Source organism: Ambystoma mexicanum, chromosome 13, assembly GCF_040938575.1.
Source record: "Ambystoma mexicanum isolate Mex_15411 chromosome 13, UKY_AmexF1_1, whole genome shotgun sequence".
Taxonomy (NCBI): domain Eukaryota; kingdom Metazoa; phylum Chordata; class Amphibia; order Caudata; family Ambystomatidae; genus Ambystoma; species Ambystoma mexicanum.
The window spans coordinates 504,081,358-504,099,306 of NC_090938.1; the positions used below are offsets into that span (position 1 = coordinate 504,081,358).

The window sequence follows — 17,949 nt, forward strand, 5'->3', positions numbered from 1 at the left end:
AGCATACTTCCATCTGAATTCGACTTAGTAGCAAGACGAGGTTTTTGCTACTCAAAGATGGCCGACGCCATCCCTACCATCTGAATCCTCTTTGCAGCAGAGGGCACAAGCCCACCTTGCCCTCCGATTGGTTGCCTGCATTCCCTTAGCCTATCGGCATGCACCGGCAGGCGAAGCCGGCTCGACGAAGGCAGCTACCTGACTGAGCTGACCGAGCTTGACCGTGCTCGAGTGCCACAGCTCCCTTAACACTTCTTCACAGGAGCTGCCTGCTTGTCATCCGCTGCTTATAGCGAGTCTGCCGGAACACCTTGATTCCCACTGCAGTCCTGCACACAGCGCCCAACCTACCCATTCACTCCCAGCCTACTAAGGTACTTTGCGCACAAACTATTGCAACGCCGCCATAACACTAACACTGCCAGCTACTATTCACGTGGTTAACAAAATGCTCATGTGAATGCATGATATATTGCACTTTACGTCGCTGTCTTACTTGTTATTAGGTATCCCACTGTATTTCAGCCACCCGCCCTAGCTTGACGGTAAATACCACCTTGCGCACTTTCAATTAAGCTGCTTCCTCCCACTACTTGTCACACATTAGCACGCTAATACCGCACTGCTAATGTGAGACTGCAAATGTGGATCTTCTAATGTGTACTTCCTTGCTGCCTACCTCAAATCCTGATACTTTCAATGCATTTTAGCCAAACTGCCTTATCTCACATCTAGCTGGCACTCTATGTACGGTAGCCATCTTGCCCTACCTCAAACCTAGGTGCTACGTACTGCCCCTTCAACCATACTGCCCTACCTCGAATTTAGATGCATAGCTGCAATTTAGTAGTTACTCAATGCCTTCTAGCCTAATTGCTATACTTGAATCAAGCTGCTGCTATATGTACTTTAGCCACTTTGCCCACCTGAACTTAGATGTATAGGTGTAACTTAGATGTATAGGTGTAATTTAATTGTCACTCAATGCATTTGAGCCTAACTGCTATACTTGAATCTAGCTGCTGCTATATGTACTTTAGCCACTTTGCCCACCTGAACTTAGATGTATAGGTGTAATCTAGTTGTTACTCAATGCATTTTAGCCTAATTGCTATACTTGAATCTAGCTGCTGCTATATGTACTTTAGCCATCTTGCCTTACCTCAAAACTAGGTTCATTATAGCAAAGTACACTGTCTAACTGGTGCTAACCAAGCCTATTCCCGGCCTCCCAACACCCTTGCCATCTCCACTTAGTATGTGCCCATTCACCACCAACCTGCTTGCATGCTTCTTGATCCTCTTAAACATTGCAGTACAGCTCAAGATGGCTCCATACCTACCCAACACGTCATCCCTACCTGGATTTAACAACCAGGAACCACACTTGGACACAAACATCCTTCAGCCACTGCCATCCATTAGTCTCCCTCGTGTCACCATAGACAGGAACCTAGGACTCAGGGCCAGACAAGCCAAAATGAGACAAGATCGCCCCAACTCCAGAGGAGGCGATGTCGCCATTATCCATAAGTGCAGTCTTACCTTGAGACTAGCAACTCCTTCCAATGTCCTCTCATGCGAAACACTATCAGTCAAAGTTCCACTTACCAATACCCAAACTCTCAATATCTATCTGATCTACCGCCCGCCAGGCCCCATTGGCACTTTTGATGAAGACCTTAACTCTATTCTATCCAGCAATCTTAAAAGCTCTACTCAAGTTCTCACCTTGGGAGACTTTAATCTAGGCTATAATGACCCGGAAGACCATATCGCCAGTACTATAGTTAACACTCTTACTGAATTAGGCTTCACGCAAAGATGCACAGCACCCACCCACTCAAAAGGTAGAACACTTCACTGGGTAGCCAATTATAACTGCCAAGCGAATATCACAAATATCTCACCCCTAGCCTGGACCGACCACCAGCTGGTATCGTTCATGCTTTCTACTGACAGACCCCCACCTCCGTCTACCAATAGGGCCCCACCGGCTCTCACTAGAAACAAGAGGAATATGACAGTAGAAAGACTCATCCCGAACCTACTTTCCACACTCAACACACTCTCTGACAACCTTGACCCTGACACCTTGGTTGAAGAATACAACAAGATTATGGCCACCTCGCTGGACCTTATCGCCCCCCTCAAACTCAGACCAAGCAAACCAAAAACCCACCTCAACAAATGGTACACACCATTCCTCAAAAACCTTAGGCAGCAGAAAAGAAATTGCGAGGCCACTTGGGAAAAATCCCCTTCAGTCGCGAACAAACTCAAACTTTCCAAACTAGCCGCACTCTACAAAAAAGAAATGTATATGGCTAAACGAACCTCCTTTGACTCTCGCATATCCCAAGCAAAATCCAACATGAAAGAACTCTTCTCTATCCTCAAAGAAGTAGAAACCCCCATAGTACCTCCTGACACCTGTAACAAAGATAAAAACTGGTGCTCAGAAATTCAAAGTGCCCTAGCGAATAAGATCGCGACTCTACAAAGCAAAATCTCCAGCAAAAAAGCTTCCCTTAATGTCACTCCCCCACAAAAAATCCTGGACAAACTCACGCCCACAGATATCACCCGCTTCAAGTTCTCCAAAGTCAATACACTTGAAGGTGAAAAAATCATCCTATCCCTGAAACCATCCAATTGCCAGGGAGATCTGTGCCCAGCACAGCTTATCAAAGACGCTGCCCGCGAACTCTCCCCTTTCATTACGAAACGGATCAGTGCCTCCTTCGCCACCGGCTCCATCCCCACCAATTTAAAACAATCTTGGGTACGGTCACTACTGAAAAAACCTACACTTGACCCAGCCACACCCACTAATTACCGACCCATAATAACTGTTCCCTTCCTACTGACAACTAAATGCCGCGCTACCCGCACACACTGTAACCACGTGTGCGTACCTGTTTACATGTATATAACGCCTGTCTGCCTCACTGCTGCTTTGTATATAACACTGGTTTACCTCATTGTCCTTATGTATATGCTATGATGACTGCAACTAAGCTTCGAAAATTCCTGTAAATGCTGCGCCCTGATACCTTTGGGTACGCTTGCGCATTATAAATAATAAAAACAAACAAACAAACAAACACATGTATAATACATATCAATACCACTGTAAGATGTAATATAATGCACAGACGAGCATAATTGAACCTTCTCTGCATTACATTGCCAAGGTAGCGAGTAGGTGCACATCTGAGGTGTTACTTTACCGCCCCTTTGGGGAGCCCTCTAAGGATTTTCTTTCCTTGGAGTTGACGGGATGGGGTAAGGATTGGAGGAAATGTGTTATGGAGTATTTCGGGCAGTGTTTATTAATCAGGTGGTAGTCATTGCTTCATGCTGCTCTCCTAACACTACTGCATGCGGTAAAGGCTACCCGGCCCACTATCGGCTGTGCAGGAAAAATGTTTCTGACAACCTCATAATGAGGCGCAAGTTCAACAAAAGAAAATAAGAGTAGTAGATCTCTGAAGAAATTACAATAAATGCCTGCTGATGATTTGACGCACGACTCAATTTACATTCAGGAACCTTCTAATATCACCTGAGACTTTATTTGAGTTGTCTATCTGCTGCCCCAAGATACCTGAAAGTGGCCATAGCGACACTTTATAAATAAATTGCAAATATATATATTGCTTCTACCCACAAGCTTGAGATCTCTATGAGAAGGAGCTGCTTAAGGACACCCTTTTGCTTGAGAGAGATTTTAGCAAGCAGATGTTGGAGTCGAAGGAGAAGAACTAGGATGAAGGAGGAGGAGTGTATCCAAAGAATATCACAAAGGAGAATGACTGGGATGAAGGAGAAGGAGTGTATTCAATGAATATCACAAAGGAGAATGACTGAGTTGAAGGAGAAGGAGTGTATCCAAGGAATATTACAGAGGAGAATGACTAGGATGAAGGAGTAGGAGTTTATCCAAGGAATATCACAAAGGCGAAGGACTAGGATAAAGGAGAAGGAGTGTATCCAAGGAATATTGCAAAGGGGAATGACTGGGATGAAAGACTAGGACACAAAGGAGAAGGACTATGCCAAAAAATGAAGAAGGATCAGGACAAGATAAAGGACTACAATGAGGGACAAAATCAAAGGACTATGCTGAAGCAGAAGGACTAGAATGATGGGCTACAAGAAGAAATGGTGGCTGGTAGGACACAAAAAATAACAATTTACATTGGCGCCATGCATGCCATTTGGATTGTGTGTTGACATGCTAACGATATATCCTGTCTCCCAACACCTTTTCTCTCTTCTCTGTAACATTGATTTGGCCACAAGGTGTTACTAAAGAGACACCATTTTTGCCACAATTTAAAACAGCAAGATTGGATGAATATACCAAGCTTGGATGCATGCACACCAGGAAGGAATCAGAGAAATGAATGACAAGGTATCTTAGCACCAATCAAAAGCCATATATACGATACAAAGAGGTAAAAAATGTTCAGGACTGATGAAGGATATAGACCTTCACCAATTGAAAAATGAGGAGGGTACGGACTCCAACAATATTCCATCATGGGAACGAGAAACCCAAGCTGCTGACTTGGACTACATTTTCGTGTCTTCTGAGCTACTTCAACTAATTAAATCCTACGCTGTTTTAAGGACTGCAAACAGTGATCCTAATCTTCTGGAATCAACTTTTGATCTTGTAACTACTGGCTGGGCAACTGTAATGACGACAGAGGTTGAAACAAATTACGCTGGTAACAGGCTGCTTTTGAAATCTGAAGATATATCTGCCACTAAAGCCTACATCTCCACAAGTGCGATGGGAAAAATATCTATAAAATCGATTGATTATACACCATTATTAGCCCCTTTCAGCTGTAGATTTTCTGGGTCTTATAAAAAAAACTGAAACACCACACATATGATCCTATTGTGGTAATGAAACGAAGATTGATGAGGCACCTAAAGAAGCAGGCGGCAAGATCAAACAACCTGGACCTAAAAGATAAAGCTGCTAAAGCTGTTAAGGAATATAAATCCTGGATAATCACCTACAGGCACAACCTATTACAACACGACGCAGAACAAATGTTAAGAGTTCTTCGCAGAAAAAAATCTAAACGTTCTGGTCTCTGATAAAACCATCTGTTAACTCCAGCAACGAGACACAACTTAATGGTGTGAGTGAATAAGCTTGGGTTTCCCATTTTGCCACTCTTTATAAATCACCTACAGGCACAACCTATTACAACCGGACGCAGAACAAATGTTAAGAGTTCTTCGCAGAAAATAATCTAAACGTTCTGGTCTCTGATAAAACCATCTCTTAACTCCAGCAACGAGACACAACTTAATGGTGTGAGTGAATAAGCTTGGATTTCCCATTTTGCCACTCTTTATAAAGATTTGCTGCAGACTTCATCACCTGAGACTAAGAATGAACCGGACCAACTATGGGCTTGTGAGTACAAGGCAACTGAGATCTTGGTAAAGATAAAAAACTAAATAGATCCAGGGCCCCTGGCCCCGACGGTTTGACCAATGTTATCCTGATGGACCACCCACATGAATGGTCTTTGTTTATACACGCAGTGTTCAGAGATATCTCCAAAGATTGGACAATACCGGACTCTTGGAAATTAGCAACAATTGTCCCCATTCATAAGAAAGGATATAAAAGTCCTGAAGAACTATAGACCTATACCGTTACTAGACGTTATAGGGAAAATCTTTGGGTCTTTCCTGCTGGAGAAATGTACAGCTTGGACACTGCGTGCAAACGCAATAGATCCATTCCAGACCAGCTTTGTCAAAACTGTGGGAACTTCTGTAAACATAATGCTCTTAAGCATATTGAAAGACAAGTCACACTCTAGCAGAGGCCAGATTTTCATAGCATTTGTGGACCTCGTCCAAGCTTTTGACAGAGTTGACCGTCAAATGCTATGGTCGAAGTTGGAAGATCGTGGATTTCCTGCAGAAATATTGGGTCCTCTAAAAGAGCTTCACACAGGAACTCAGATCAAAGTTTGGCTGAATCAAGCAGGGATCCTATCCTCTTCTATTCCAATTTACCGAGAGGTTAAGCAGGGGTGCCCTTTGGCCCCAGCGATTTACAACTTTTTTACCTCATATATCCAGCATTTCGACCCTACATTGAGATCGTTTCCGCCAACAATTGGAGGGGTAATGGTGACTCGTTTGGTATATGCGGATGATCCTATATTGATAGACCAAACAAAAATAGGTCTGCAAAGACAGCTTGACATCCTACAGAGATAAACCACCCTGAACCACTTGGAAATAAATGAATCAAAAACAAAAATAATGAGCTTCCATCAAGGAAATCAAAGGAAAGATCCTTTCGTATGGACTGTAGACTCAAACTCAATTGAAAAAGTTGAGACTTTTAAATACTTGGGAATCATTACGAATAACAGCCCAGTCGAGACCCCACTTCTTGAAGATCTACTGACGATAACCAAGCAGTTGGCGAGCCAAGCGAAAATTATGGATGCTAAATATGGTCACTTTTCATTAGTGGCAGTTCTAAACTACTATAAAGGAAAATTTCTCCCTTCTCTAACATATGGAGTGGAAGGTATCTTGGACATCCCTGTTGAAATTTGGGGAAGATTGCAATCTATTATCTGGAAAAAGGTTCTAAACCTGCCACGTTCAACCCAAATCGAAGTGATCCGCAGAGAATTAACTTTGACATCAATCCATGCAGTTGTCAATTGGAAAAGGCTTGCCCTGCTTCCGAAAATAATCACATCAAAGGACTCGATCCCACTGAGAATAATCAACTGTGAAATAAAGAATAAATCATCTTCGAGGTTTGTTAAATGGATAAATAACACCAAGGTTATCATGGACGAATTGGGTAACACAGCAGAGGACCTAATCGCTAACCCGATGGACGTGAAGAAAAAACTTTTTCGTTTTGACTGGATCAACGCCTCGAAACTGGTCAAAGACCTACCACTGATCCTCTTAAAGCTTAATGAGGTTCAAACTTACCTTTTAAAATTTCCTGACCGTTCATACAGGGCAACCTTTATGAGAATGCGCCTCAGTTTAATTCAAACCAATGAAATACTGGCAATAAGAGGGCTTAGTCAGTCGAACAGCTGCAGATTCTGTATGAACTCAACCGTGGAGGAATCCATCAAACATGTGGTGATAATCTGCCTTGGCCTGACTGATCTGCGTCAACAGCTACTAACACCTCTTTTCCACTCCCTACAGACCCTGGATGACAAACAAAGATGGTCAGCCCTGATGAGTGGACTGAAAACGTCCTGGGTCATTGCGTGTTTGTTACATTCATTAGGAAGGTGTATCCACCGACTTAATCAAGCACTTTAAACCCGAGGTTGAAATTTGAAATCACAGGGACCCCTGGATGTGATGATGGAAATGTTTGACTAAGGAAACTGATAACGGGAGTAGGTGATTGTATATACTGTTTTGTAAAAATTACAATGCAATTAAATCAAATAAAAATAAAAAAAGCCATATACAAAGGAATACCTTAGCAAGGTTGGTTACACCAAATTTCAGCCAAAAGTACAAAGGCTATTTTCATTTAAATAAATTAGTAAACTAAACATATTAAATTTGCATTTCAATGACATACATTACGATCACGAGATATAGCTCTGCATAGTTGCATCTCTGTGGATATGGCACAATATGAAGACCACATTATTATCATACATATGGACCCACCTGGTGAGAGACACACCTGCACAGTGAGAGATTTTATCATTCGATTTTAGTAAATGGTGGTCATGAACTGGAAATATAAATGGTTACATTGTTTTTTGTTAAAAAGCATGAAAAACTATTCATTCTCCAAAAACATTTGTGATTCATTTTCCCTTTTTATGTTTTTATGAAATGGCACTTAATAAAGTTATTTAAAAAATGTTGCATTTCTGTTATAAGAGCGAGAGTCTCCCACTTAAAGGAATAACAATGTCATATCTTATTACATGCTATGTGCATAGCACTTATGCTCCATAAGCCTGTTTCTAAATGCAGAAAATAAGTTATGACACTAAGGATGCAGGAGTGAAGCAACGTAATTGATTGGTTGCATTAAGATTGCTTTGTAATGCACTTGCATTGTCCCAAGGTGTCTTGAAGATACAGCACTGAGGAGTGATGCTGGTGGGGAGAACTGAGATGTAGAGGTGTGTGTGACCTTGTCTCCAGGACGGGTGCTGCGGTGGGTCAGTAGAAGGGCAGAGACTGATATCTTCAATTTCCAAGTATTTTATTGATACTCCCAACTCCCCTAAAGTATGGGTTTTCCCTGCCTAAAACAAAGCCAACTAGGGTTCTCGTCAGTCGTCAGTGAGTCCAAAAGGAAGCTCTGTCCTCTGTCCAAAGCTAATCTTACCTTTCCAAGCGACTATCTCATGTGGTCTGCTTTTCAGCACAGTCACTTTCGTAACTTATTCGCAGGTCGTTTTTAAGAACTACTTTTGCCAGTTCGTACAGTTCAGAAATAGGACTCTTTAGCTTCTCTTTCGTGTCCTTGAGATCTTGTTTTCCCCTTCTGAGGTTCTTCTTCTCTCTCGCTTGATTTATTAGATTTCTTACATTCTCATCACACAATGTCCACTCTTTTCCCTGCCTGGGCCAGTTAGAAACCCTCTCAAATGGATTCTCACTTCTCTCATTTTCTTCGGTTTTACTGGGACCAGTATGAATGTCCCTGTAGTGATTCTCATTTGTTTCCCACTTTTTACTCTTACTGGGATGAGTATGAATGTCCCAGTAGTGATTCTCACTTGTTTCCCACTTTTTACTCTTACTGGGACCAGTATGAATGTCCCTGTAGTGATTCTCACTTGTTTCCCACTTTTTACTCTTACTGAGACCAGTATGAATGTCCCTGTAGTGATTCTCACTTGTTTCCCACTTTTTACTCTTACTGGGATGAGTATGAATGTCCCAGTAGTGATTCTCACTTGTTTACCACTCTTTATTCTTACTGGGACAAGTATGAATGCTCCAGTAACAATTCCCTTGATTCTTTAGGGCTGTCTACTTATCGATACCTGTATCAGGGTTCAAATAGTAATTCTAAATCTTATACATTATTTTGTTTTCACTGAGATGAGCATGATGCATACACTCGTTATATCCGTTATCCCTCCCGGGTCTCCAGCTTTACCCATTACCTCTTTTCATTGGGGTTAGCGTCACCAGACGTGCACCCAAGACGGGAAGCTTCTCTCGTATCGTCAGGTTGACTTTAAGCTTCTCTGCTACCCTTTCTCTCTCTCTGTGTCTACTCTATGATGTGGGGAGGTCTGTGGTCTCAGCGTCGTTGCAGGATTTAACAATCCACCGACTCTTGGTCATGCCACCACTCAAGGATCAGTATCTTCATTGGGGTTCCCTTTCCCCAGCTCCTCCTGCTTCCAGCTCTTCGTGTGTCAGCTTCACATGTCAGCCTTATTCCAGGTTCAAACGCTGCATGACCCAGTCTCTCTCGGCTCTCACTGCACAGCTGACTTGAAACTCCTGTGCTTCTCTCCCCAATAGGACTCCTTCTGCTTTTGTAATGCATTTCTGGGTCTCCCCCATCAAAACCTCATAGTGCTTTCTCTTTGTTGCCTGGGTGTTGTGTATTACTCTGGCACTCTTCTTCTTCTCAGTATAAAAAATGTACTGCTCCTCATGATTGAGTGAATAACTTAGGGAGTTCCTCTTCAAAAAAGGAGTTCTTGTCCCCACAGGAGGATGGGAGGTCTCTCCCGGTGAGGTCCCACTTGCCTCTACCCCTAGGGAGGGTATCACATAGCAGGCTCACCCCGCCGAGATTCACAGGGAAAAGGTTCCTCCCTGGACAGAAGTGACTCATCACAATGCCCACTGCTGTCATTTACCCAAATTTGTTGGGGTAGCAGAAGTGACATCACGCTCCCCTTGTTCCTATAAGGACTTCAGGGAAATGGGCATTGCCTATCTTTTGATCTGTGTGACTTAAGAAATGAGGCCAATAACGGTAGGCTTGTGAGTTGCAAGAAGGAGAGCTGGATCACAGTTGTAATGTTTGGTATGTGATCTTGGAAGCCCAGGCAATCAGTTCTTTGCTGGTTGCTGCGGGAGATTGGCAATGCTATCCATGCCCACATGCCCCATTCCGTTCAGGAGCCGTACATCCAGTCCTGGGTTTTTATTTAAGTTCCTGGTCTTGGAGTCTTAGATTTATAATGGAAAAATCTAGCACTGGAAGACCCAGAATGCAACAATCAGACCTGGACTACCCCCTCCAATTGGAACGGGGCCGTTAGCATGTGTGTGGTGCACAGAAGAACCCTCAGCGGCTCTCTTGCCACACGGTAAGTCCACGAGGTGGATCACCTCAGAATCATCTGGGAATCAGGCGTTCCAGAAGTTGCAAGGGAAGTCCTAGGGGACTCCGTTCTCGCCCTAATTGATGTCCACGATGCAAGCTCCCACTTTTCAGGCTCATTTTGCACATAGGGTTCAGTTGAATCGCTGCTAAAATGCATTCCTGTGCTTTTCATGCCCACAGCTATCTCAAGAGGTTCAAGGAGATGAAGCTCAAGGTCCTGCAGCGCTGGAGCCGGCAGATCCTGAAGGGGCTGCACTTCCTGCACACCCGCTGTCCCCCCATCATCCATCGGGACCTCAAGTGTGACAACATCTTCATCACGGGACCCACCGGCTTTGTGAAGATCGGGGACCTCGGCCTGGCCACCCTGAAGAGTGCTTCGTTTGCAAAGAGTGTGATAGGTATTGTATTTGGAGGGAAAAAAAACAAATCACCATTAGCCATAGTTTAAGGCTGGGCGGTCTGGGGGAGAGTTAACATTCCCTCCACGTTTGTCTTCTATTGGCAACGCAGGAGGGCAACATGTTAGTGTTCTTCACACGCCCTCGGGAAACCATCTAGCGGGGGTTTGGGAGAGTGCTCCTTTATCGTTCTTTTCCTCTGTGTAACTCAGCCCAATCAGGCCGTTCCCCCTTAGGAGCTTAGGAGAGCATGTCCACTGGGCAGCAGTGTTTATCGGGGGTTTCAAATACCTTGACCCCAGTCTGTGTTTTCCCATAGGTCTAGAGGAGAAAGGGCAGATGGGGAGGGTGTGTTGGTCATTTTTTTTCACATGGGAATACCCCTGCAAGATTTACACCCGCAGCAATAAAAAACTATTGTCACTGAACTTCCTGATTAGGCATCCTTGGCCTTTCATGAATGACCTTAGACCTTTACCCTCCAAAATGGCTGCCTTGCTAAGGTCAGGTTTGTAATTAGGCAAAGCAGACAGACACATGGGAGGCAGCCTTTCCAGGATTGTTGAAAGACAAGACTAGCCGCATTTATATTTAAAATGGGGCCTCTCATTTGTTGTTTGTCTGTTTAATGTCAATGGGGGTCATTACGACCCTGGCGTTAAGGGTTTAACGGCGCCGTAAAAGGTGTCGGCGCCGTTAAACCCTTAACGCCTGATTACGAGGTCCCTTTGCGGCTCCCGACCTTAACGGCTGGTCTGGACCAGCCGTTAAAGTAGAGACCCGCAAAGGGACTTCCGGGGTAATTACAGTACCGCAATTTGCCGTACCGTAATTACCGCCTTCCCCAGTCCCATTGAGCCCTATGGGGCAAAAATGGGAATGGGGAACATGCCAATGGTAAATGGGGGAATTACCGCCCCGCCAACCTTGGAATGGGGCGGTATTTCCCCATTTACCATTGGCGGACTCCTTACAATACCGGCAGCAACCATGGTGCTAATAGCGCCATTGGTTACCGCCGGTGTTGTAATGAGGGCCAATGACTTCAACTGTTTTGTGCTATTTTCCTTTATTGTGTTCTCTTATGGGACTAGGTCACACAGAATATGATGACTGATAATTCCCAAAGGCCAGTCCATGGCTACTTATCACAGAGACCAGACCCTATGTGGTTTGCAATGGAGCCCTTGTTCGTGCTGTTGCGCTGCTCCCCTTTGTCCTCCCAAGACCCTATTTGGTGCATTGTCTCTTTTTGTTTCCACCACGACTGGTAAGAGACCGTTCCAACTCTATGCTACTATTACCCTGAAATAATATTTTCTAATATGGGTTCTGGTTCTTATCATGGCTTTTGGGAGGAGTCTCCTGCTCAAACCCCCCATAATCTGTGGTTCCCATAAGGCATTTGAATGAACCTACCATCTTTCTCTGTTCCCTTCCATTTATTCATCTTGATCTTCTAAAAATGTGGTGGTCTGAATGATGCATCATCGTATTTGATTGTTCCTTCTGCAAAGAGTGGTTTACAGAACAAGTCACAAAACTGATGAGGAAGCCGCATCAATGAGTTGTAATGTCGTAAAACCATGGGCAGGTAAAAAGATCAAAGCAGAATCCCTGTGGATTCCGCTGCGCCCACCGGAATGAATTCACAGCATTACGCATGCAGGATCATCAGATAAACATGGTCATCGTCTGCACACTGATTGGACAAGAAGTAGGAGGCTTCCGTCTAGTCACAGTACCGCGCCATTCTGCTGTCTATGACTGGATGAAACATTGCAACCACTCTGATTGGTCGAAACATTCGAACTTAATAGAGAGCAAGACATTTCATGCATAACGAGCCCACCAATCAACAGACTTACTGTCACGTGATTGGCTAGATTGTATTCCACCGCAAAAGAGCAGTGCTGGAAGAATTCACGCCATTTTGGAAGGTTTGCGCTACAAGATATTCCCCTGAACCTTAGTGATAACAACGACCCTCTTGTCCTTGTTTCAGCTTATTTTCCACTCCCTATGTACCCCAGTATTCCTCGGCCTGTTCCCTTAATTCTGCATCAATTAGCCACGATGAGGCCAGCAAATCTCTGGCAGACTCTTGACATGCATTCTTCTGTGACAAGATTACTACCATTCAAACTTCTATTGCTAGCCAATCAGGATCCTCCACAGCCCATCCTATATCTGATCAAAAGCACTTTTTCCCTTCTCCATGTCACATACGGTTGCCTCAACAAACAAAGTGAACGCCACGCATGAACAGGATTAAACATGCCCAGCTAAGACCATACAAGAGAACATTAGTATCGTTGCTCCATCCCTGGCGCAATTGATAAACAGCTCCCCCCGAAACTAGTATCTTCCAAGCCTCCTGAAAAAAGTTGGATCCCTCCTCGACTCAAAAAGGTCAACAATGTTTCATAACTTCTTTTCTACTGTGGACTGCTTTCAGACACACCCTTCATCAGAAAGGTATTGGGAAAAGTGGCAACTAACCAGCTCCAGGCATCCAGTGAAGACCAACATCGCCTTCACGACTGCCAATCTGGCTTCAGACCATCCGGGGGAACTGAAAATGCTCTCCTTTACATGTGCATTGAGCTCTAGAAATCCCTTGACAGCATCACTCCAGACATCCTCATTCTCCTTGACCACTTGCCAGGCTTTGATACCATTGATAAGCACATTGTGACGTCCAAAGTCCTCATTAGCGTTCAGGGCGCTGCTCTTAAATAGATCTCATCTTTCCTTTCCGACAGAGAACTTGATGTCCGATCTGCCCCCTTCCTTGCACCACCCACGCACATGCTCCTTCACTGTGCAGCGCCACAAGCAACCGTTCCAGCACCACGGATGCACACTGTATACCTCAATCCACCTCCACCTCATCTCTCCTGCCTCGCCCTCCTTTTAGGCCTATGCAGGTGGCATGCAGATTGCTTGCAGCCTCAGGGCCCCATCTGCTGATCTTCACCAAATCTCTTGATGCCTCCTGCACACACAGAGCGTGTCTCTGTCTGAACATGTCTAAAACTGCAATCATCTAGACTCCTCTATTGCTCCTGAACTTCCTGTTTCCTGTCATGCCTTCATAGGAGACTACTTTGCTCCACCCACTTGTGACCAATCTTCGACAGCTTGCTGTGCTTTGCACCAAAGGTAGAGGAGATCACAGAGAGATCACATTTCCAGAGTGAAGTACTGAACGGGATTCTCCCCTTCCCGGGTCTATAGCAAAGAGTTCTGGTCACAACAGCCATGGTGATCTCAAGATTTATTCATTGTAAAGCGTGTTTCTTTGGTTGCCCAAAAGATGAATTCATCAACGCCAGGTTATTTAGAGCAAGGTGGCCAGGCTGATGTTTTGTCTTAAGCCCTTTGTTCACATCACGACAGCCTAAACCTATCTCTGGTGGCTTCCATTAGCTGACCTCAGCAACTTCCAAGTTCTGTGTATCATCCAACATCTGTTCTGGGTCTCCGGCCCTTCTTAGCTAAATCGGGAATTCAACATCTACGGTCCCCTGAGGCCGCTTAGGTCCTCCTCTGCAAAAAAAAAAATGTTGTTGCCCCTGGAACTACCTCTGGCTGGACATAAGGATGGAGAAACATCACCTACTCATCTGGAAGAAACTTAAGGCGCTTCTCTTTAATAAATCATTTATCTGACCTCTTACGTGAACGCCTCTTCCTCTATCATGAATTCCCGTGCACTTGCCTTCTTCCTTTTACTCCTGTTTCAGCTCTCCCTCTCACTCCCCCGGACCTTCCTGGTTCTGGCACTTCCTTCCTTCTCTGGATTTCCACATGTTGCCCTTGATTACCTTTGCACTTGTTGTTCTCCTCAGACCCTTGCACTTGCTGATTTGAAATCTTCCAAGGGCAGTGCAAGATCAATTGTATGTTCCCTCTTTCCTGGGTTGGGGGCAAGCAGATGCAACCGCAGCTGCCACCACAAAAATCACCAATAAAGAAATATCCACGAATTTTGGTAATATTGGACTCGCGCCCCATGATTAGCAGGATGCCATTTTAACTTTTCTCTTAAGTCATCTGTAAGTAGGGATTTACATGTAGAGCGAAAACAAAAAGGAACCAATGAGTTTATTTTTAGTGGCCCAGTTGAATGGTACTGCAGAGTGAGGTCAATTTCCATTCCGTTAGCGGGATTCCTGAAAGTGGAGGGATACAGGAGGTAAACATCCAGCTGGACTGTTTAGAATACCTGTCCATTTCCACCCAAAGACCTCAAATAGAATAGAATCGGATGAGGTGTGCCAGATGAGGTGGCACCCTGCCTCAGTTCTCTTCCATGGGCTAATTAGGGTGTTGTAGTCTTATAATGCATACTCCTTGTTCAAGGTGATGGGCAGACCCTAACAGATATGCGGCTGGTTTCTCCCCTCCAGGAACGCCGGAGTTTATGGCGCCAGAGATGTACGAGGAGAAGTACGATGAGGCGGTGGATGTGTATGCCTTTGGGATGTGCATGCTGGAAATGGCCACTTCCGAGTACCCGTACTCCGAGTGTCAGAACGCAGCCCAGATCTACCGCAAGGTCACCTCTGTGAGTAACATGTCCACCGGGGGTGGGGGGGTGCATCATGACTTTGATTGACCTTTCAGAAACCCTCCCAGATTTCAGATCCTAAGAGCCACTTCTTCCTCCACATTGCCTGCTTCTCCTTAAGCATTGGTTGCGTCTTCCCACCACTTTATGCTTCTCAACGATATCATGAAAATTCTGTAACATGTTCAGTCTGGTTCTATGTGGTTTGACATGTAGGATAGTACATTTGAGTCAAGTCACACATTCGCTACCTAGTAGCCATCTCTGGAAGAACACCTCCAGTTCCGAGCCTCAACAGCAAGGCATTGTGGGTATGCGCATTAGCCAAATGCAAACCTTTTCTCCAGGAAATGGTCTTTGTCTTAGAGGGCAGTGCTACTCTTTACACATCTTAATCAACCCAAGACAGATATTTTGTGTAGAGAGAGAGAGAGATCTATTATCGTTGAACTACCAAAAATAGGTCCAATGTAATTATTGTGAGTGTATACCATTCCGTCCATATCTTCCAGGCAGCAGTTCTCAGATAATGCATATGCGCACATAAAAGGCAAGAAAAGTAAAAACATATATATCCCGCTTCTCCTGAGTATTTGTTGTTCCTTCTGTGTTGCATAGGCCACCGCTGTGTGTTGAATTTTGCTATGATTGATCTACTTTTAGGAAGTATTTTTTAAATATTTAAATAAAGTTCACTTTGACTCCTACACCAACTAGAAAATGCCTCTCCAACATCTAGGATTGTCTGCTAATTCATTACAGTTTAAAATAATCTAATTTTGATTGCCAGGGAGTAAGTAACCAGTGATTCAGCTCCTGGTATCCTTATGTATTTTGTATTATAAACTCAGACTTTCATTAAAGTTGAAAGCTGTTTTAAAAAAGACAAGCAATTCATACACTATTTGTTAATAGAAACATATATTTTCAGCATTGCGTATGTTTATAATATTTTATTTGCCCATAATATAATTGTGAGTACACAATCTAGCTGTGGATTATTAATACAATGTTTTAAAATCATTTGAATGTTCTATATAGCAAATTGTGTACTTTTAGGGGAAACTGGTTAGTAATCACATTAATGAATAAGAAAACATATCATAAGGTATATGTCATCCCACCTGCTTATCGGTGTGTCCAACCACTTTAGGCTTGTGATTTCCTGACACTGGGGAGGGGACGAACAGGGGCGTGGGGGGTGGGGGGGAGGGGCATAGGGGGAGGGGACGTGCGACAATGCCTCTAGCGGATGCCATTGAAAAGTCAGTTGCTAATGCCTTCTACTGGATCCAGCTGTGACACACGCCATGGAAGAATATTAGAAAATGTATCGTTCCCTGGACAGTGCCCAAATAATAGCGCGTTTCAGCTAACGATGTCAAAGTGTTAACTGCAAATGAGTCCAGGTGGTCCCTTGAGGCTTTGCATAAATCCACTCACACTGTTCTGTGCTTATCAGCCTTATGCAGGAACACGGCTTGTGCACGTAGCTCCACAAAGCAGAAACCTTGGAGCCGAAGAGGGGAAGTAGGGAAAATATATAGGTGGCCCTGAGTCGATCCAGGAACCTGAATGATAAAACCGAGAGAGGCAATCCCGGGAGTCAGGGTCGCACCCTGGGAGATCCCCGGCTGGCGGGGATATTTTGTGATCAGATAGTTGCCATGTCAGAGCCTGATTACTGATAGGCCCTCTTGCCAAAACTCTATGTTTTCAAGGCTGTGTGTCTTGGGAAATTCAAGCAGATGGCTCACCAAGTCATAGGGTGTGGAAAACCAGAATGTGATCAGTCTCCAGCAAACCGTTAATGCAATGACAGGGCTCCATAAAGGGAGGATACTTATTATATAGCTTTACTTGCAGAAAAAGGTCCCAGTCTAAATGCTGACCATCTTACTTTAATCAGGAAATGTCATCCATTTCATGGAGCAGCCCTCTTATTTTGCTAATCAGAAAATGGATGTTTCTTCTGCAACTGGCCACTGCTTCTAGAGCCTGTCTGACATCTTGTTTTTCTAACCAGGAGAAGTAGCTGCTGCATCTGAATCGGCCTTTTTATTTTGCCAGTTAGGAACTGGCAGTTGCTTCTGGAGCTGGCTTTTTTATTTTGCCAACTAGGAAGTGGCAGATACTTTTGAAGCCGGGCCTCTTATTTTTCTAGCCAGGAAGTGCCAATTGCTTCTGGAAACGACCATCTTATTTTTCTAACCAGGCAGCATTTGCTCCTGCAGGTGCCATCTTATTTGGTTCTGCAGGAAGTAACAGTTGCTTCAGTTGCCAGCCATCATATTTTGATAACCAGGAAGTGGCAGTTGCTTATGGATCTGGACAAATCTTTTCCTAACCAGAAAGTGTTCACTGCTTCTGGTGCCGGCCACCTTATTTTTCCCAACCAGGATGTGACTGTTGCTCCTGGAGAAGGCCATCTTATTTAGCTAACCAGGATGTAGCTATTACTTCTACAGTTAAACATCTTGTTTTGCCAACTAGGAAGTGGCAGATTCCTCAGTAGCCGGCCATCCTATTTTAATAACCAACATGTGGCATTTGCCTCCAGATCCAGATATCCTATTTTAATAACCAGGCAGTGGCAGTTGCTTCAG

The 17,949-nt window shown here is 44.2% G+C and overlaps 1 protein-coding gene across 1 annotated transcript in view; it reads left to right on the forward strand.

Annotated features, from left to right (window-relative positions):
* Nucleotides 1-17,949, forward strand: part of WNK4 (WNK lysine deficient protein kinase 4) — a 666,323-nt gene that overhangs the window by 372,177 nt on the left and 276,197 nt on the right. Inside the window, exons 3-4 of the mRNA XM_069634171.1 lie at nucleotides 10,547-10,767; nucleotides 15,183-15,340. Coding sequence (XP_069490272.1) covers nucleotides 10,547-10,767; nucleotides 15,183-15,340 — 379 coding nt within the window. The remainder of the gene's footprint in view (nucleotides 1-10,546; nucleotides 10,768-15,182; nucleotides 15,341-17,949) is intronic.